The 21,283-nt window shown below is 38.6% G+C and overlaps 1 protein-coding gene across 1 annotated transcript in view; it reads right to left on the minus strand.

The window, feature by feature from the left end:
• LOC124157805 (proteasome adapter and scaffold protein ECM29-like) overlaps positions 1-15,307 on the minus strand; it is a 53,822-nt gene extending 38,515 nt beyond the window's left edge. Inside the window, exons 1-11 of the mRNA XM_046532834.1 lie at positions 15,082-15,307; positions 14,691-14,821; positions 14,503-14,613; positions 14,230-14,348; positions 13,792-13,941; positions 12,496-12,688; positions 5,256-5,395; positions 2,378-2,720; positions 788-873; positions 600-672; positions 286-402 (exon numbers count right to left, since the gene is read on the minus strand). Of these exons, the coding sequence (XP_046388790.1) occupies positions 286-402; positions 600-672; positions 788-873; positions 2,378-2,720; positions 5,256-5,395; positions 12,496-12,688; positions 13,792-13,941; positions 14,230-14,348; positions 14,503-14,613; positions 14,691-14,821; positions 15,082-15,103 (1,485 nt within the window). The 5' untranslated portion in view covers positions 15,104-15,307. The remainder of the gene's footprint in view (positions 1-285; positions 403-599; positions 673-787; positions 874-2,377; positions 2,721-5,255; positions 5,396-12,495; positions 12,689-13,791; positions 13,942-14,229; positions 14,349-14,502; positions 14,614-14,690; positions 14,822-15,081) is intronic.
• Positions 15,308-21,283: the final 5,976 nt, after the last annotated feature.

A 21,283-nucleotide genomic window follows, 5' to 3' on the forward strand; every position in this document is an offset into this window, starting at 1 on the left:
AAGCTGTAAACCAAACTTAAACAAAACACAAGAGTGAAAGCAATGTTTCCAGATATTGATTTTAGAAGGTGTTTCTGAACCTCATTTTCTAAGTCATTATCAATTTTGAACAGTGAAAAATAAAAGTTGAGCAACCCTGACTGATAGCAATGATCATGGGTAACTTTGGCAATGAAAATATCTACAGCTTTAAAGATTTGCATCCCAGAACCACCTTGCCTTCTTTCGATCCAGGGATCCTCATAAGAAAATTTAGCATTAACATATAGTAGAATGTATGCTTACCAAATCTAAAGCTTCAAATAGAGATAGTAGTAAGGCTAAATCCTTGTTAACAAGATGAGGCAATCGAGCTCCAAGTTTCCCAACTGCTCCATAAGCTAATGCTTTTATTTTTGCATCCTGGAATGGAATAAAAAGTATACATTGAAGCTAAGAGAAAAAAAGTAATGCCACCCAATCACAGCAGATTTTTGGTCTCTCAATTCAGGGAAAAATATATTTCCACTATCTATTATCTACTTGAATAATTCTATACTATTAATAAGCCTGAGAAATTGCATCCCTAATTTGGCCCATTTGCATGGAAAACTACTCACCTCCACAGCAATCAGCTTAAGAAGTCCTGAAAGTAATATGCTTCCCACGGTGTTCAGTTGAGACACATTAGAGCTGTAAAAAAAAATTACGTATCAAATCTTAAATATTATTTTAAACCTTAAAGTTTTGAAAATTAGGAGCCCAAATCCTACAGAAATTACTATGAAACTAACCCAAGGAAACCTACCCAAGAATGATGAGGAGGACAAATTGCAAAGCCATAGTTTTCAGCCTTGCATTGGTGTTCGGTCCATAAAGACTGTCAAATACAATCTGCAAATAAAATGTGCAAAATCATTTACAGAGAAAATAGCACAAGAGGGTAACATAGAATAAAAAATTGCTTCATTAAAGTGAACTAACTTACCAATTAAAGAGCTATTTAAGGATGGTAACAAAATTTGGGATTCATTAAAAAAATACAGAGAACTCTCATTTTCTTCAAACTCTCTCACAAAGTGAACACTCAAAGAATTTCCATAATTTTTTTCTTGGTTTAAATACACCAGCAAGATGTTTGGGTAGCCCATCAGAGTTCACGTTCAAAGACTTGTTCCTAATTTGTAATTTTCTGAATTATTTTTGAGGGTAGGGACAGGGAAAGTTTTCTCCACACAATTTTTGATCATCCACCTCCGTGCAAAATTTCTGCTCTCAATTTCTTCTGGAAGTGGCTGGGACTTTGTGTTTGACTTGGGAGTCAGCCAGTTACACAAGGAGCTTCATATTTCATGGACATGCCTATTTCTAACTGTGGTTGGAAGTTCTCATACCTTCATAAAATGTCCTAACAAGAGTCAACTGCAGCTTCTATATTTGTGGTTCACCTCTTCAGTTTACATAAACTATTTGCTCACCCTGCAACACGTACTCACAAAGCATGTCTCTATAACGGATCCCCATCAATGAAGTAACCATTTTCCTGGTGCTTTTTAATATCTTTTAGAGCATAATACTGATGTGAGCAATATCCTTATCATTCATATGCTGGAACTTTATTTACTTATGTATCTCTCTAGCCACTCGTTTAAGTTTTCAGCATACAGATCACACACAGATGAGGTTGGACCGTCTCTACACCAAGTATATGATACATCCCAAATTTAGAGAGATACGCTACACCACGGGTGCAATACATGTTGACACTGATTCTGCTTGGCTGAGGATTTCCATAAAATTAACAAGATTTTGCCTCATTCAACTCACCCCAGTAAGCAAAAATAATTTCCTGCAGCACAGGTTAGTAACGTTGTTGATTTTAGGAAGCTAGGATTAGGATTCTCTGAGGTACTCTTTTCAGTGTGGATGAAGAAAATCCTGGATTTACAAGGGCTAATTATTGTGGCAAACTGATATAATTATACACTCAAGTCATAAAAACACATGCCTCTTGTTAGAGTGTGTGATTTTTAATGTTTATGTTTCATTTATATAATCCATATTAATATTGTCAATAGTCTGTTTGGTTACCATTGTTGTCTTTAGTTTTTGCTACGTGTAACCAATGCCTTGTTTTGTGCATTGTAAGTAAAGTAAGTGAAAAGAAAGACGTTCAAGTTCCTTTTATATGCTCTGCTTTCAGTGTGATTAACTAAGAAAGAAGAAATTAGTTAATAAATGCAACACCTCTGACACTGGTGATAATTTAAAAAAATAAATACCCTCCAAAATCTCCAAATCATTGAAATGTAGGACTATGTAACCGGTTACCATTATTAACTAATAATTCTATGAAGTAATCCTAGCACTGAAAAAATGACACGGATGATGGACTCACCCGAATGCAATCAGGGAAGAGGAGGCCAGTCCCACGGGCACAACAGATGTACGGAAGTAACCGGAGGCGTATCCTGGTGTTTGCAGGAGCAGTTCTTAATTCCGGTTTATTCGGAGGAGGTGGCAGAGCTGAAGAAGATGGCAATATCCATGGATCAGCCTGCTTAGACGATGCATTAGAGGCGGAGGAAGATATAGAGGCAGGTGAGGAAGATGATGTTGATGGCTTTTGAACAGTAGTAGGTGGGGAACCTGGCAGGAGAGGCCGATCTCTGGGTGTTGATGTTCCCAAGAACAATGTATAAAGAGGAGCTAGAAGAGATGGGCTGCTCCAGTCCAGGCTCCTATTAGAGAAATGACATATGACATGCACGTTCAAATAAAGAAAAAAATTGTCAACACACATCAATGAGCCAGAATTATGAAAGGTAAAAGGATTAAGTGAGTAAATGATATTTCAAGATATTTCACGGCATATTTGAGCAATCATTAATAATAAAATCCCCACAATTACTCAAATGATGGATATGTCATATCCAATACATAGTAAAACCATAAATAGCTGATGCCCATAGAGCAAAATAAATCTGGTCATTGACAGCAATACTCTAAACAGTAGAGGAGGACATGTGGTGGAAATCTTTCATTGTAGTAACATTTGAAAAAAATCTACGATGCTTTTTTTCACTTTTGATTTCACAGCTGCCAAACCTGGTGTCATCTTTGGGTAAAATGGTCAAGGAGAATTCCATGAAAAATGAGAACACAAAATGTGATAGAAATAGTGAGAGGGTGTTGACACCTGAGAGGACCATTCAGTTACCGTGTTTTGCCCATTTTATGACAGATTCAATTGAGATACCCAGCAAAAGTTTCTGACCCACATCAATATTACACACTTGATTACTTTTTAATATCCACTATTATCTTCTACTCTAATTTTTTCTTCACATTCACTCACCCAGACTTAACTAAAAGTATGTGACTTTCAAACATTTAGGTTGGGGAGGGGGGGATTTTTTTCCTGAGACACCTTGGAAAGATTGTTTGGTCTATCTGAAGGTTTCATCTTGGGGTTTGAATGCCATAGGGGTTCTACTGCCCATACCATAAGTATAGAGACTCGAGTTTGAATGCTTATGAAAACCATACCCTTAAAGCTATTTTTATGATTTTGGAACCATTACTTTTCTTGTTACATAGTGCATTGATGAATATGGTTGAAAAATTATTATCCCACTGGATAAATATAGAAATTAGTGCATAAACTACAAAAGTACTGACCAGGTCCAGGGCTTGAGAAAAAATTATTTTTTGCCGTCCAGTGTTATTACTCCTGGAGTACGCATTTCATGCTTTGAGATTTTTAAATGACGATATCTATTTTTCACGAATAAATGAAAAGTGAAAATTTTCAAACACGCGAAAACACGACGGCTAAGTATGAATGCTGGTTCCCGCTGCCGCAAAGTGAGGTGACCTTGGGGCGAGGATGTGTGCACCGCTGCGATGCAGGCTGCTAGCAGGTAGTGCTTGGCTTAAATAAGGATTATTAACACCTTATCAAACGAAGGAAACTTTCCAACCATAGGCATTTTAATAAGTGAAAATTAAAAGATGTTTCCCTGAGCTCTGTGCCTCATGCATGCATTGGTAATCTCAGACGATGTAAAACTCCTAGCTACTCTTGTAGAAACTAGGTCCCTGTGACGTCACATTGCCATTCGTCTAAACTGGGATTTCTAGAACCAAATAATTTGTATATTATGAATACACTATTGGTGGGTAACGAATAGCAATCAATGCTTTTTGTTTTCTTTGATGAAGGAAACTACCCTATTGCACCCATAGCGAGCCATGGGTATATGTACTCCCATATTACTGAAATGCCACCTAATGGAGCATCAAGTGGCTACAAAGAAAAGAAAAATGAAATTTTCCTCCATAGCTGAGCACACGTGGACAGGCACCAAGCACAACATAACATTCAAAGAGGCTGAGCTAAAATCCAAAGAACAGATATATTTTCAGAGGATAATATTCAAGGTCATACAATAGATCACAGAGAAATAAAATAACTTCAACCAGGAAGATGGCTATTCCTTTGCCCAGGCACGGAAATGTGTTTTGAGAAAAGAGGCCATTTCAAACAGTCAATCAGAAGCAACTTGACCTACACAGTTACTAAGGGTGAATAGTAACCGTATTGTTACTTCACTGACCAGAAGAAGGCGGTTGCAATATATGATATGAAAGATGTGTGGACCGATGCAGAGTACAGCTCACCAGAGCTACATATTCATAGATTTTATTGGATTATTTTATATCAGAAATAGGTGACTGAGTGTTGAGGGTTGCTCAATGCCTACAAATGTGACCTCATGTTTTACTGTATAAACCCAATCAACCCAGAATATTTTTCTTGTGCATTCCTGAAAAACAGAGGGGTTTTTCTGCCATATGAAATGAAGTCCACCACAGAGGCAAATGCATATCCCTTAGTGTCTTGACAATGCAACCTAGATGCAAATAAGCGATGGGGTGCATGTGTTAACTAACTGCTAAAAAAAAAGACACACAACTAGCATATTTGGGTTTTAATGTCAACATTTATCACAACATTTATGATGTCTCTATACCTAAAATTATGGTCACTCAGTAGACAAGTGTGTAGAAAATTAAATCCCTCATCACCAGAACATATCCCATTACTCTCATCTGTTTTCTAACCCCAAAAATCCACATTAAAATGACAAAGTCATGGCCAGTGAGAATGAAATTACAATAAAGAAGAAATTATTCTTTACACTATTAAGAACATAAAGGATGATAAGAAACATTATGCTTATAATTAATAATTAAAAATTGAGCCACCATACCTGACAATTTTCTTCAATTCTATATCCGCAGCATGAGCAATTCCAAACCTGGTATCAGCGACAGCTACTATCAGATGAATAAGTATATCTTTCTCAGGAAAAACACCTGAAGACAGGAACTTCACAATACCCAATTTAGTCTAATGAGAGATAAAAAGGAAAACATCACAAATTAACTTCGTGAAAGAATACATGCAAATTATAAAATGTCTTAACTATAACGAAACATCACACAAACACATTTATACAATGAAGAAAAATGTACTTTAAAAAGTTTTTTTTTAATTTAAACGATGTTGACTTTGCTCAAATTAAAATCTAATCTGAAGATAATACAACAGAAACTATAAAATTAAAATAATATATTGATTTTTTACTTGTTTACACATCACAGAAAAATATGTAAATCCTTGAATAGATCACACATTTAATTTGATACATGCTAAACTTAAAAATAAAATTTGGTAGTATGAATTCAAACTTAATCAGTTATTAGGATATCATCGACCACTTCTGACGGATCACTCACAGGAATGATATAGGTATCATTTTTTATATGGTTTTAAAATACATCCAATGCCACATAGAGTATTTGAAGTATTGAAGGATCTAAGGCTTTCCCAGTGAATAGACTGGAGGGAGAGTTCTCGGGGTTCCGGCTGGGTCCAAGGGTTTTTCAGCACCGACGTTTCGAAGGCTAAGTCTGCCATCATCTTCAGGGTGAATGGATTAAGCCAAGATGTGTCCGTCCGATATACTGTCGCATTGGGTTCAGGTGGGCTCTGATTGGTCGACGGTCGAGCCAATGCATGTCCTCTCCACCTTTAGTTTTTTCAGGGCCGGTTTCCCTGCATTGCTCAGATGGGAGCCAGCGTCTCTGTTCATGTTTCTCTTCTCAAGTCTGATTTCCACTGCCTCCTTAACGACACGGTCCCAGTAATTGTTGGCATGGCATATTATTTCTGTGTCTTGAAATTTTATCCGGTGTCCGTTTTCTAAGCTATGCTCGGCCACCACAGACATATTGAGGTAGTACAGTCTGATGCATCTCTCGTGTTCCTTCAGCCGTTTTTCAATGGTGCGTCCAGTCTCCCCAATGTACACTCAGCTGCATTCACACAGACTGCGATACTCCAGATGTCTTCTATCTCAATTTGTCCTTGGTGGTTCTGAGAAGGGCCTTTAGTTTTCCCAGTGGCTTGTGGATTGTCTCCACATTATGCCTTCTTGATATCCTAGCAATTTTGTTGGATATGGTAGAGACATATGGCAGGCAGGCTCTCGCAGTTGGTTTCACTTAAGGTTTTTCGGCTTCTCCTTTTCTCTTAAAGGACCTTTTGAGGGCCATTTTAATGTCTCCCTCTGTAAATATGTTTGAGCGGAAGGTAGTCCTCAGGTGCTCGATTTCCGACTTCAGGTGTTCGGCGTCAGAAACAGCTTTGGCTCGGTGGATGGCAGTTCTCAAAACTCCATTCTTCTGTGCAGGGTGGTGGTGGCTCCTTCCATTGAGGTACAGGTCTGTGTGGGTAGGTTTTCGATACACGCTGTGTCCCAGGCTGCCGTCGGCCCTTCGTTCAATCAGGATGTCTAGGAAGGGCAGCCGCTTGTTCTTTTTGGTCTCCATGATGAACTTGATGTTGGGGTGGACGTTGTCCATATGCTCAAGGAACTGCATCAGCGACTCGGGTCCATGTGGCCAGACTATGAAGGTGTCATCCACATATCTAAAAAAGTGCTTCAGGCGGAGAGGGGCCAACTCAAGTGCTCGTTCCTCAAAGTCCTCCATGAATAGATTGGCGATGGCCGGTGACAGTGGGGAACCATGGGTACTCCTTCCTTCCCTTCCCCTGATACAGGAAGTACATTGAGGAGAGGACATGTTGGAAGAGGTCGACGGTCTTCTGGTCGAATCTCGCCTCGGAGAGCTTCAAGGTATCACTAATTGGGACTCTCGTGAAAAGCAAAATGACATCAAGGCTCACTAGCATGTCCTGTTCTTCAATCTGAATTGTTTTTAGAGTCTGGATGAAATCTGCAGAGTTTTTGACGTGGTGATCGCACCGGCCCATGAAGGGGGACAGAAGGGTGGTGGTGGTGGAGGATAAGTGTTTAAGACTACAAGTGAATACCTACTTATCTCAGAGCATCATACATGTCTTGTAAATTTAGCTGAAAAATGTCTCGTAGATTTTTAGCATTGAAAGTGGAACTTTCGATAACTGTCAAAAATCCCGGAATGCGTCTGCAACATAGCACAAGAGGAAAAAAAATGCCAAAAAAATTTTCTTCACCTCAAATGCTCAAAATAGGGGTGCGTCCTTCACATGCATTTCTAAGGTATTTTCCAGGTTGCAGTGGGGTCATTCCATGTCACTTCATCCAGGCATGACACCCACCGACTCGGATTTTGATGAAACTTGCCAATTTTCATCCTTCCATGTAGGAATGAAACAGTGTAAAATATTTCTTGGCTATCTCTAATAGTTTTTTTTTCACGACCATTTGAAGTTTGGGTGAAACTCCAGTTTTTCAATGAATGCGGTCTCCAGAGGCACTTGTACCTCCAGAGGGAAATAATTTGTCTCAGCCATAGTTTTCATCCGATTCTTATGAAAATTTGCAGGTTTACTAAAGAAGTCATGAGGATTCCAAAAACTAATTGAAAAATATCCTAAGGAATATTGGAAATTCTCTAAACTCGTATGTTTCATAAGATTTTAGAAAATTTTGCGTCAAAAACATGGTTCTATAAAATACCGAATTTTGACCTGAGGCAATATCTGAATCAAGCTAAATTATTTTTTCTAATATTCCTTAAGGTATGACCCAACACCTGTAAAAATAAAATTCATGGCTTTTTGCTTGCTTTGTTATTTTAAAAAATTTTATTTAAAAAAAATCCCTTTTCACGACTCTGGTAGTCAGTCCTCCTTCAAGTGTGATGAAATGCTTGTGTTAAATGTTTTCTATATCTAAGAAAATATTTACATGTATCTAGTACTTAATACATTAAAAAATTAAAACATTTTTTATGTGTAGGTGGTTTTTGTCCCGATAAGAAAAATAGATGTTTGAAATAGAGTATTTTAAGGAATTCATAGCACTTACCCATCATTGCTGGGAAAAACTTGATTGTGGCTATATAAAACACATAAAAATACAGGATGCATGTCAATACAAGTTAACTTTCTCCATTTTGTATTGTCAAAAAACTTCACGAATGTGTTTTACTTCATTAATGTTGCACAACTTATAAATATCAATCACAATATATAGTCACTTTTGTCTGTGCATCAGTTTGTAGTTAAATAGGATGGTATCCAAGGTGTTCACTTAGGCCTATCTCTGAGAAAGCTAATATTTCAGTTACACTAGAGTTACATTTTTTTCCCAGTAGTGGTAATTCCAAGTTTTCCTTTTAAATCCAACAGCCGTCGGTTAACACGTTCAATGTCTTTCTCCGAGAAGTAATACATTCATCCTGAGCCTCTTGTGGTAGGAGTTTCCACATAACAAATGACATTATTAACAGGAACATTGCAAATATCTTCTTTCTCTTTTGGCCAGTAAAATGATAAAGAATTTCACTTTTACATCACATGGATCAACATCCTTCGACATAAGTAGCCCAAAAAAACCAGTGATTGTCATACAAGCAGGCCACAAAAGAATTAGTACAAGTTTTTGTCAAAATTTCTTCCCAACTTGGCTTTATCAAGAAATAGTGGACAGAACTGTACGTGGTATCAAAGCTAATTTTTTTTGTCGCAATAATGCATAGAAGAATGGTAGCTACGAGTACCTGGGATTGTTTTTACATGGCACCAGCGAGTTTCTAATTGTTGCCGAATCATTGATAATTGTTCTTTTTTTAAAACGTAAAATGAAATTTTATCCACTTTGTACTTGCAGAACTCAAACACCTTTTCGATGGAAGTCATTGTATTACCCAGATCCCGCTGAAGGCTTTCTCTTGTAAGAATGCACTTAACTGTTCCACCTATCCCATCACATGGAGATTTCCCATGACTAGTTGAAAAAAAAAGACCAAGAAGCATGCAAGTCAAAGTCCAGGTGATGATGGCACAGGTTTATAAAGTTTTTACAGTTCTTATATTGGCCAGCACAACCATCCCTGAAATATTGCACTTTCTTTATTTCAAGGAACTTTTCCTTTAACCCTTTCACTGCTGTGGACGTACCTAGTACGTCCGCACGGCAGACTGCGGTGGACGTACTTTTTCTTCCTCCCTGCCATGCGGTCAGCACTTTCGCCGAAGCACTTCGAAGGGACCCACTAATCAAGGACCCTTTCCTCGACGAACTCACCCACGCAGGACCGTCTCATCGGCCCTACCAGCGGGGGCCTACCTCCAGAAAAGTGACCGCTCTGACAGCAATTTGAAAATCAATCAATCAATCCGATCATCACAATATGATTGTCTTCATCGCACTCCTGCCAATCAAGCAATCAAGTATGTCTTTGAAACGTGTTTCTGCGATGAAAAATAATGATTTTGTTAACTTTGATATAATGGCCGTTTTCCGGTGGTCCGCAGACACGTTTTGTTGCAAAGTTAACAAAATCGTTATTTTTTATCGCAGAGACACGGTTCAAAGACGTACTTGATTGCTTGATTGGCAGGAGTGCGATGAAAACAATCATATTGTGATGATCGGATTGATTGATTGATTTTCAAATTGCAGTCAGAGTGGTACTTTTCCGGAGGTAGGGCCCCCGCTGGTAGGGCCGATGAGACAGTCCTGCGAGGGTGAGTTCGTCGAGGATAGGGTCAGGGATTAGCGACCCTTCAGAGGGTGTACCACACCCATCCTGGAAGTACCTGCTCCATGGGCCCAGGAAACGCATTTTAACATTTTCGCCGCATGTGAGGAGAAGGTTTCCGGAGATTGAACAGCAGTGAAAGGGTTAAACACTGAGTAACTATTTTTTGCATTTGAAATACGAAAGTTACGTCATGTTCTAGATCGTCAGAAAATACACAAAAACTTGACACACAGAGATCTTTCTTCAGCTGTCCACGAGTATAAATTACCTCTGGATGTAGGGAACAACCATCCTGATTTCGGTGATGACCCTGAACCTCATCTTGTATTACATAATGGTAGTTTTCACTGAAATCCAGCAAAACAATGGCTTCATCTGGCTGTAGGTTGTTTTTTAGTTCTTTTAGGTATCTCGCCTGGGATTTGTTTATGAAGGAATGTTGGAGAAGTTTTTCCAGATTGTTCACCAGATTATTGATGTATTCGTCCAGAGTCACTGTTAACCTAATTTATTGGGTCCGATCTGTTGTCACCCATTGTATGTCACTTCATCTTCAGGGTTCCATTCTTCAAATTTACTTTTCAGATGCTCCATCAGTCGTTTTTCAGACATACATTCTGAACAGTGCCGTAACATGCAATCCCTGTTATCTTTGGAACATACCAAGTAGTCAAATAGGTCATTGTGGGTCTCCTCTATAGACTGTGGACATTTTTGGACACACTCACCTTATCTTTCATTCCTGGCATAATGCCTGAATACTCGTAATTTTGGTAGAATGACTGAACTAAGTCCACTGGAGTTTGTTCTATGTTTTTGCCCCTCCTTGGATCTGGTATGGCTATGATGCCTTTCATTCTTAGGATTCCCTAGCATGCCGAATTGTATATTCACTAACATTAATTTTGGTGGCTAATTTTTTCCTACTCCACGAAGTCGGAGCTAGTGTTAGTAGCTGAATTATCTCTCGCTGACTGCCTGCTGTCACCAGTTTTTCTTTTAGTAACCCAACTAGCACATCCATATCACTCGCTTTATCAAGAACTTCTGAATCATGCTCTGGAAGGAAATCTTTATCTAGTAATTTGAAAACCTTTTTGTTCAAAGTAGAACAACATTAATGAGGTAAAAAACATTTGTGAAGTTTTTTGCCAATACAAAATGGAGAAAGTTAACTTGTATTGACATGTATCCTATATTTTGATGTGCTTTATAAAGCAACAATCAAGTTTTCCCCAGCAATGATGGGTAAGTGCTATGAATTCCTTAAAATACTCTATTTCAAAAATATATTTTTCTTATCGGGACAAAAACCACCTACACATAAAAAATGTTTTGATTTTTTAATGTATTAAGTACTAGATACATGTTGTAAATATTTTCTTAGATATAGAAAACATTTAACACAAGCATTTCATCACACTTGAAGGACTGACTACCAGAGTCGTGAAAAGGGATTTTTTTTAAATAAAATTTTTTAAAATAACAAAGCAAGCAAAAAGCCATGAATTTTATTTTTACAGGTGTTGGGTCATACCTTAAGGAATATTAGAAAAAATAATTTAGCTTGATTCAGATATTGCCTCAGGTCAAAATTTGGTATTTTATAGAACCATGTTTTTGACGCAAAATTTTCTAAAATCTTATGAAACATACGAGTTTAGAGAATTTCCAATATTCCTTAGGATATTTTTCAATTAGTTTTTGGAATCCTCATGACTTCTTTAGTAAACCTGCAAATTTTCATAAGAATCGGATGAAAACTATTGCTGAGACAAATTATTTCCCTCTGGAGGTACAAGTGCCTCTGGAGACCGCATTCATTGAAAAACTGGAGTTTCACCCAAACTTCAAATGGTCGTGAAAAAAAAACTATTAGAGATAGCCAAGAAATATTTTACACTCTTTCATTCCTGCATGGAAGGATGAAAATTGGCAAGTTACATCAAAATCTGAGTCGGTGGGTGTCATGCCTGGATGAAGTGACATGGAATGACCCAGTGTCGTCTTTACCCAGGTAACTCATATTTTCACCTGAATTATCATTCATCCAGAATGCGTCTCGTCCCGAGCATACCAGTTAATCGATCTCCTACTGCGTAATATACAACTCCACTGCCAGCTGAAGACACCCTGACACACCATATTCTATACGCAATTGATACATCTAACAGCAAATTTAGAAGCATATGGCAGGCCTAGAAACAACAGATGAGACATTTCAAAGAAACAACTATGAGATATTTCAAAGTAACCTTGAGAAATGTTGAAGATGATTTAGTACTGATCAACCATTAAACGGTGACACCCCGCATCTTATGTGGCAGATATCCCAACAAAACAAATGAAAAGAACCAATATAATGTGAGCTGATTCTATCAATTAGTAACTGTTACAACTTGATGAGGAGCCAGAGAGACTGTACAAGAAAAATAAGGGAATGAATCTAACCTTTTCGAGGTCCTCAGGAGATAGCATATTTTCTCCAGTAACTCTTTTAAAAGAGTACTCACTCATCCCAGGGGGGGCATTTGAAGAGGGTGGTGTAGGAGGGTTAGATTGTGATGTGCCCGATGAAGTACTTGCAGATGCTGCTTGTTGAGAAGGTGGCTTAGAGTTACTTTTGATCTGGGTAGGTGTTGCACTGTAGAAGGAAGAAAACTTGAATTACGTTCTAGTTTAATCAGGTTTCAAAAAGAAGCACATCTCATTGTCCGATTATGCATTATGTTTTGCCATTAAATTTTTATTTATGGTGGGATAGTCAACCAATAAAAGTCAGGGTTATATTGAAGTTGTTTTTAGGGGGGGTGATTCATTATTTTCTCATCAACTTGGAGATATGCAATACCTCTCAGCGATAACGCCTTTAAGGACAGATATGCATTGAAAAGTGGCTTTTAGATATGTACTCATTACTTCGAACCATTTTTCGTTAAGCAGTTGAAATAAAAACTTTCATTGGAGAACCACATTTAAGATTACCATCTTTTCAATTGTTCCAGAAATTGTGAGGGTAGAAAAGGAGTGGTCATTGCCCCTGATAATATGCCACTGATAAAAGTCAAATCATAGCATGATATGAAAAAAATTAAGCAGGTGGCTTCAAAATTCCAAAAATATATTTTGAGTAATCTGGAGGATAAAAAGTTTGGTGAAATTTGGCAAGCCTCCTTGAGAGATGGATTAGAGCACTATAACATACACAAAAGATGCAATATAAAAGGCATTAATTTAGTCAAGTTAAAGGCTGAGAGTTCAAGCAAAAATATAAGTGAGAACTATAATCCTAATATTATGTATGTATGATAACTCATATAATGGAACCCAGACAAGAGACATGTAATAACTGTTCGCAAAATCATTGGTTCAAAATGCCCAAGTCTTATGGAAAGAGAGAATGAATTGCATAAGATATTTTCAAGGACTAGATATCAAAGTTAGATGCCAATTAGCAAAGGATTACAGAATAGACTCATAGACTTTTTTACATAGGAAAAGTCATCCGTAGCTTTACTACTTTAGAAACTGTGGAAGTCAAAGACCTTGATATTTGTATCCTTAAAATGGGCAGGGACTATCCTTGGAGCAATACAGTGAAGTAATATTCAAAAGAGCATCACATCTAATAACTTCTGGCTGAGCATGTAATGTAATGAAATAAGACTTCATTTCAGATATCTAACGATTTACTATAAAATAGCAAAATGAGCAAATTTGAAAATACTTCAATTAAGTCATACTTACCCATATGGGAGTAAAAGAATATCAAGAGAAAAACTCAAAAGTAACTGAGAAAGAGCAGGCTTTTCTGAGAATCCAAAAAATGATGCCCGCTTGGCTGGGTCAGGAGGTACAACAACATCACCTAATACTGGCATTAGAAGCATCAGCAAACTGCCAAAAAAAAGAGCCACATAAAATATATAAGAACCACAGTTAAAAGGCGAATGTTCTTACACAACAGCATATCTCAACAAAAAGGGGAGTGATAAGAGCACCAAATAAATTAGCATAATCATTGAGGTTTAGCAGATACATCACCAGATTTTTACTTATCTTAAGTGACTTACAGGTCAGAAAACATATTATTAACAATAGTAAATTGGGTCAATCTGTGACTGTTGAAAACATTTGGTTGACTATGCTGTCCCATTATAATAATGATAAATATAAAAAACTTACCTATCTTGATGCGACTGAGGTTTCCCATCTAATACATAGAGTATTGACGGTACAAGCTCTGCCTGTTTTTCTATAGGCATACGTGGATAGCCAAGCTTTATGTATATAATTGAGAAATTCTGAAAATAGGTAATAAAAATTAATGCTGGCGATTTGATTGAAAAAATACGACATACTGCTTCAAACTAACAGTTGTTTTCAAATTATGATAATGAGCACTCAATTTCACGATGATAACACACAAGAAATAATGTAATACACTAAGAACCATACCGTGACGAAGGAATCCGGGTGCGTATACAAATTAAGAAGTGCTTCAACAGGTAGCTGTACAGTGGGTCTGCTCTTCACTCTTTTACTTATATGAAACAAGAGTTCCATAACCTAATGAAAGAAAGCATCATCAATGAGAAAATATTCATTTAGTGTAAGAAAACGATATGTATCGGATATTAACGCACCTTTTTCCGGACTCCATCCTGTTGACTTGATAATTTAAGTAATACTGGAGGTAGGAATTTGGAAATAGCATTCTCGAGTTGTTCGTCAGTTTCAGCTGATCCAATCCGTAAAAACACTCTTTCTAACAGCGCTAGAATTAAAAAACAGCTACTTAACCCTCATTTTATCATTTAAAATTGAAAGAGGTGGTTGATATCTTAGAATGCAAAATAAGGCTAAATTGCAGAGAAAATAACATTAATAAGTTCTGTTATTCTAACATTCAGAGAGGTTCCTTCGTAATTAAATTGTTTCAAGCAGAATAGGAGTTTCTGTCGTTATTCGTTTAATACATCAAGCCCAAAATAAGACAACGTATAATAAAAATTAGCAATGACGAGCAAAACCAACCATGCTCCGTAGAAGATGCCATCTTCTGTCATTCAATATTATTCAATAGCTGTGGCCAATTATAAGCATTCTGAACGACTCGCTTCGGTTTAAAAAATCCCAGATGGTAGTCAATGTCCCAAAAGCGTTCACTCGTATGTATCTCACTGTCAACTGACGAAAAAGGAATTTGTTACAGTCAAATCTCCGACTACCTTCACTCACAGGTGGACGATGAACGTAGCACAAATTTCTCATAAAACGAATGATATGAAGATCGAATATCAAGTCGATTTCTATCATAGCGGGAATTTCAAATCGAATTACTTTGTGTCACGGAAGAATGTGATACATGCTGCACCACTGCACTTCACTTGCCGCATAAATACGACGTGAACAACTATCAAGGAGAGGTTATTGCTGGAAAATGTGTTACGTCTAAATTGTCAAAATTAAGTTGAGCGCATTAAATGCACATAAATGGTCTATTTTTCTCTTCACCTGCTCATACACTGCAATGCATTTTAATATCAGTGTAAATTTTTTCCCATAAACTCAAATATGTTAAATTACATTAAGTTTCTGCGGCATATTGAAATATTTAAATACCACATGAAAGTGCTTTCCTCGCAAAATGTGTGCAAATTGTGCAATAACTTCAGCTTTAGTTTAATAACATATTCTTGGGGGTGCCTGGTGCCAGTGAGATTGGTAGCATGCTGAATGTAGTTGATTAATCACTTTTCATTCAATCCATAAGCTGGAGGTATAAAGATGACCGCAGGACCTAAAGAATGACGGTATGCCAGATTCTGTGCTATGCTCACAACTATCAATTTTGAGTTCTCTTTAAACCCTAAATATCAGTCTCATTCACCTTTTTCAAAAATCTTCTGCCAGCAGAAATAGCTGTATATTTTGCTCAGTAGCTAAATACTCCTTAGTAATATATATAAAGCAAAGAAAATTCATGGAAAAATCAAATAAACGATAGTCTTTTGCAGCTGTCTCCTCCCAAGTAGGATGTTTTCTGATTTTTTTATTGCCTAAATCGAAAGATAACTACTCCTGGACAACCTATTTCATGCTTTTAGATTTTTAAATGACAATATCTATCCTTTGCCACTAAATGAAAAGTGAAAAATTTCAAGCTCGTGAAAACGCGACGGCTACATATGAATTCTGGGAAATGCCTGTGTGACGTCATTCTGGTTCCGTCTGCCGCCATGTGAGGTCACCTTGGTACAAGGCTATGACCGTCGTTAAGATGCAGGCTGCTACCAGGTAGCAGAGTACCCAGCTAGCAGGCTTAAATGAGGATTATTAATACCCTATCAAACAAAGGAAACTTTCTGACCTAAAGCAATTTTAATAAGTGATTATTAAGAGATGCTTCCCTGAGCTCTGTGCCTCATGCATGCATTGGTAATCTCAGGCGATGTAAAACTCCTGACTACTCGTATAGCATCTAGGCCTCTGTGATGTCACGTGGAGTGGAATATCGCATGGCCGCCAATCTGGCCTTTTTCAAATGAGGTTAAAATTGGCCATTAACATTCGTCTAAACTGGGATATCTAAAACCAAATACATAATTTTTATATTATGAATATGCTTATGATGGGTATCGAATTGCAATCAATGATCCCTTGCCCTTTGTTTTTTTTGATCTATCCTATTCTTTCCATCAGAACAGGAAGGGCAATGCTGGCATAGCAGCTATCTCCCTGCACCATTGCTGTCATTTGCCTTAGGCATGGACCAGTTACAAGGGGCAACGGGTGAAGAGAACAAAACTTTGAAAGATGAGAAGCATTGTGGCATGGAATATTCTACAGTTGAGGTTTTGTACCATAAACTGCCATCCCACCAAGTGTAGCAGGGCTTCTATAGTTTGAAGTGCATGGCGGCACCTGACTGAGGTTGTTGAACTGGCCCCCTTTCTCCCTGGCAAGGCCATGAGGGTACAAGAATACTAGTGCCAGGAAAGTGCCACAGAGACTAAAGAACAGCAACCGAAAAGGAAAGGACTTCCTTCCATATGAGACAATCAGCAGTGTGAGTAATGACTGCTCTGCATTTTCCCCACCTCTCGCCGACTTCCGTTCGTCGCTCGCTGTTGATGATTCGAAATCCCACGGTATGAGCGACCTGTGGAGATGGGGGTGATGTGTCGGCATGCACGAGGCGATGACGGTTGGACGATCAGGGAGGCGCGTGGAAGAGGCGGCAGTCGGTTTGTAGAGCGGAATAATGCATGTCGTAGAATGTACTACTGACTCCTTAATTCATTATCCCGTTCCCTTGATGCATCTCCAGGGGCGCCGACTTGGGGCGAAAATATTGGGGGGGCCCATATCGGAGGTCTTGCCCCAGGAAGAGGTTAAATTGATAGTGTGTCGCAGCACCGAAACACTACCATGATTCACACCACTTGATTCAGTTAACCTGCTTAACCTTATAATTATTTGTTTCAACACTCATTGTTGAATTTATTTTAAAAGGTAACTATCGTCAAGCATGGGAAATAAAAATCACCAATACATTTTTGTGATTTCACAAAGCATAATATAACTTAATTATTTTCTTGAATTATTGAGGGGGCTCCGCCCCCCCAAACGAATCTTTGAGGGGGCTCGGGCCCCGTCAGGCCCCATGGAGTCGGCGCCACTGTGCGTCTCCAACGAGCTTCCAATAGTCAATCAATTTACACCATCTTATTAAAGTGGTCTGACTTAACTTGATTTTATTTCATTGAACTGAGATTCATTACCATACTCGCGCACTCGCCCAACCCTTCACCAATTTTGATCAAAATCTGTGGAGTGCACCTCTTGAAAGTCCATTGTCATCCCTGAGAGGTATGCAGTGACAGGAATATGAAGGCTGAGTTTGTGGGGGAGGAGGCTAGAGGCAAGAAATTCACCCAAAAAGTGCATATAGCGGCATAAAAGGATTGAAGTGGTGGCCTTGATAACCCTTTCATCCCTGAGTCAGGAGGGAGAAAATGCTCTCCCCATTATGAGCATAATATGAACTTTTTTTCATATCTGTGAATTAAGCTCCCTGAATAAAGAGAATATACTCTTCGGCATCTTTTGGATTCAACTGGATTCATATGTAGCACCTCTGTCCCATTTCTCAGCCTTAAATTGGTTAAAGGCCCATCTCACAGCATGAATAAGAAGTAAAGTTACTGCATTGAGAATTTTTTTAAGTAAATACACAATTTTTATCCTTGGACATAGAGGTCCATGTAACAACATGCCTGAGATATCTTCACAACATCTAACAGTAGATGATGGGTGTGCTTGTTATGGTTTTTGATAATCCCCAAATATACAAACAAAACTTTGTGCTCCTCAATTCTATACAGAACCTATGCTACCTAAGGATACTGTTCAGAATAATAATTTTTAACCCTTAGGCTGCGGGAACATTTTTAAACGGTCTACATTATGAGTACGGGAAAAACGTTTTTTTACAGTTGACCAGATTTTCTTACGACTGGCAGCCTTTCCTTAAGATTTTATTGGCGTCCTTTCTGCATTTGCTTGAACTCGGCCCAACCTAGTGGCAGAGAGCACAAAGGCGTCTTTCGAGGACTGGGTACCCTCACCACGGGGAGCGCTACCCGGATTATCCCTTCTCCGAGAGAGAGAGACCTCCCTGCTCTCCACGGTGCATTCACAATGAAAACAATTCCAACGAATCCTTGCATTTCCTAGGAAATTATTTATCTTGCTGTTGTCCATTAGCCGGGGAAACTTATTTGAACGCATTGGTGTCTCTTTCTTATAGTATTGGTGGTGGGTCCTAAGTCCCTGTGTAATTACCAAGGACATATTATATTTGTGGTCTGTTGTCAGGGGGTAGAGTGGGCAGTCCCGGATTATGAGGGTCTACTACCTGCTAGGCATACGCCCGGGGTCGACGGAAAAATATCTTCCCCGCTCATGTCCCGCACACATTGACAGGAAAATTTTGACGCCCCCGCAGCTAAAGGGTTAATATCACGGATATTACAGCTTAGGACAAATGGATATATCAACCTTATATAGATATCCAATGGATATTGCCTGCTGCTTGGGGCCCAATCCCTGAAATTATGAGATGCTTTCTACATAAGTGAGATTGTAGCAGTAGTCAGAATAGATTGGAAGAGGACAAATGAGGTTGGTCAATGGTGTTATTGAATCTCCTTCGGAACAGGGTGTAATTAATCCTTTCAAGATGGTGGAGTTCTCTCCTTAGCATGACTGCTGGACTGAGCTCCAAGAGACTATTCCATCCCCTCTGTATGAAGCATTTCTGTAGGACATTCGTTAAGAAGGGTCTACAGGATAATCACATACTCTCAGCTCTAAGCATTTTCCACACCTCCTAGTGTGAACTCCGCATTATGGACTCTGAGGGCACTTGGGCTCTCTCCTTTCCGAGTGTATAACCCTACCAGCAACATTGGTTTGCGGTCAACTTATTATTTGTTTATATCGATTAGCTCCATGGATAATTGTTGGTTACACATAAATTGCAGACTTACAATTAGAATTGAATTCCTTGGTTTTCTCTGAGTAGGTATTGTAATACATATTTTGAACGAAGCACTACCGTCAAAATTAATATATTTAATGCATCAATAATTTCCATGTTGATTTTTCCATTGAAATCAAGATATAAGTTAAAAATTGTTTGAATTTTGCTTGCAAATTGTAAACGCTGCTTGAAAGGCACAGAATTCAATTCTTAGTTTAAGATTTTTTGAGAAAGGAACAAATATTTATTTCGCAAAATGACTGAATAAACAATCATATGACTGTGGTCCGTTACCAAAAAGAGGGGTAATGCAAGGCAAGGGGTCCAGTTACCTGCTCCCAGATTTCAATGATAAGGCCTAAGACCCAAGGCCCAAGTGTTGGGTCCCAAAACCAAGACTTTGCAAACCCATGACCATCATAAAAGGGGGAGAGCATGAAGCCCCATATTTACAGTATTCCTTCGCCTGCATAGGAAAGTCTCAGATGGATATTTCTGGCTTTCGTCTTCAGGGTCAAGGAACATACTACCTGATATCTCCAGCATTAGTGGCAAAAGGGTTAAAGAAGAGATGTGATATTTATTATCTCTGACAACTGCTTCTGCCAATAGTAGCAAAGGAAAATACTGTTTACAGATATTTTTCAAAGCTATCATTTGCTTACTTTACACATCACCTCACATCCATTATAGTTATTAGCACCCTCTCTTCTCTTAGTAGATCTGCCATTCATTCCTCTGTCTTCCCCTGATATCCAATAGAAATTTCCTCTCCTTGCCCAATGTTTCTAGAACTCCTTCAACACTTGTCACAAGACCTGGCTGATGCAATTTTCCTCATCGCATGTTCACTCGTTTTCCCATCTCTCGCACGTGAATAATATCCTGTCATTACTCTAGCTCGATATTCAAACCGCGCGTTTTCACTCCAATATTTTCGCAAAAAATTCCGTTTAATTTCCTCGTACGTTTCTGGTACAGGAAATAAGGAATTTCTCCACAAACGAGCGTTTTCTTCCATCATACTTAAAAATACATAGGGCCATTTAGCCAGTGGGGCTGCGAGCAACTTTAAATACTCCTCTGCCTCATTTAAAAACACTCGAGGGTTCTGATCAATTTTACCTTTGAATACAGGTTTATGAAGGCCAATATTTGGTGGAGCTATTGAGGTGGCCAACACCGGTTCGGAGCCAACTTGCTCCATACGCCTCATCCTATCACTTAGCTGTTTCAACCTTTGTTCATTTGTTTCACCATGTTGGGCTATCTCCTCGATTACCTGTCTGATTTGAGCCTTCAAACCGTTCTCCCTCGCTATGGCTTCCTGTTCCCTAATTTCTATAACTCCCGACAAATCCTCGCGGATAACGTCCGACTCCCGTTTAATTTCTACTTTTGCACATTCTATTTTACCATTCAACATTTGGAACAACTCTCGGTACTCCCTCCGTCTCTTTTCCTCCTTATCCTGTTCCTCCCTCCGTCTCTCCTCCTTTTCTGAAAGCAAGTATTTTTTAAATTCTAAAATCGGATCGTTTGAATCCGGTGAGGCTGGTATGGAATGAAAGGTAGGAGTTGACCAAACGGTCGATTCAACTCCAACTGCGCTTCCCTCTACCGTCTCGTCCTCCTCGCTGTTCTCCATAACCTCTACTTCATCGATATCACGTCCTTCCATATATTTCA

Source organism: Ischnura elegans, chromosome 1 (assembly GCF_921293095.1).
Source record: "Ischnura elegans chromosome 1, ioIscEleg1.1, whole genome shotgun sequence".
NCBI classification, from domain to species: Eukaryota; Metazoa; Arthropoda; class Insecta; order Odonata; family Coenagrionidae; genus Ischnura; species Ischnura elegans.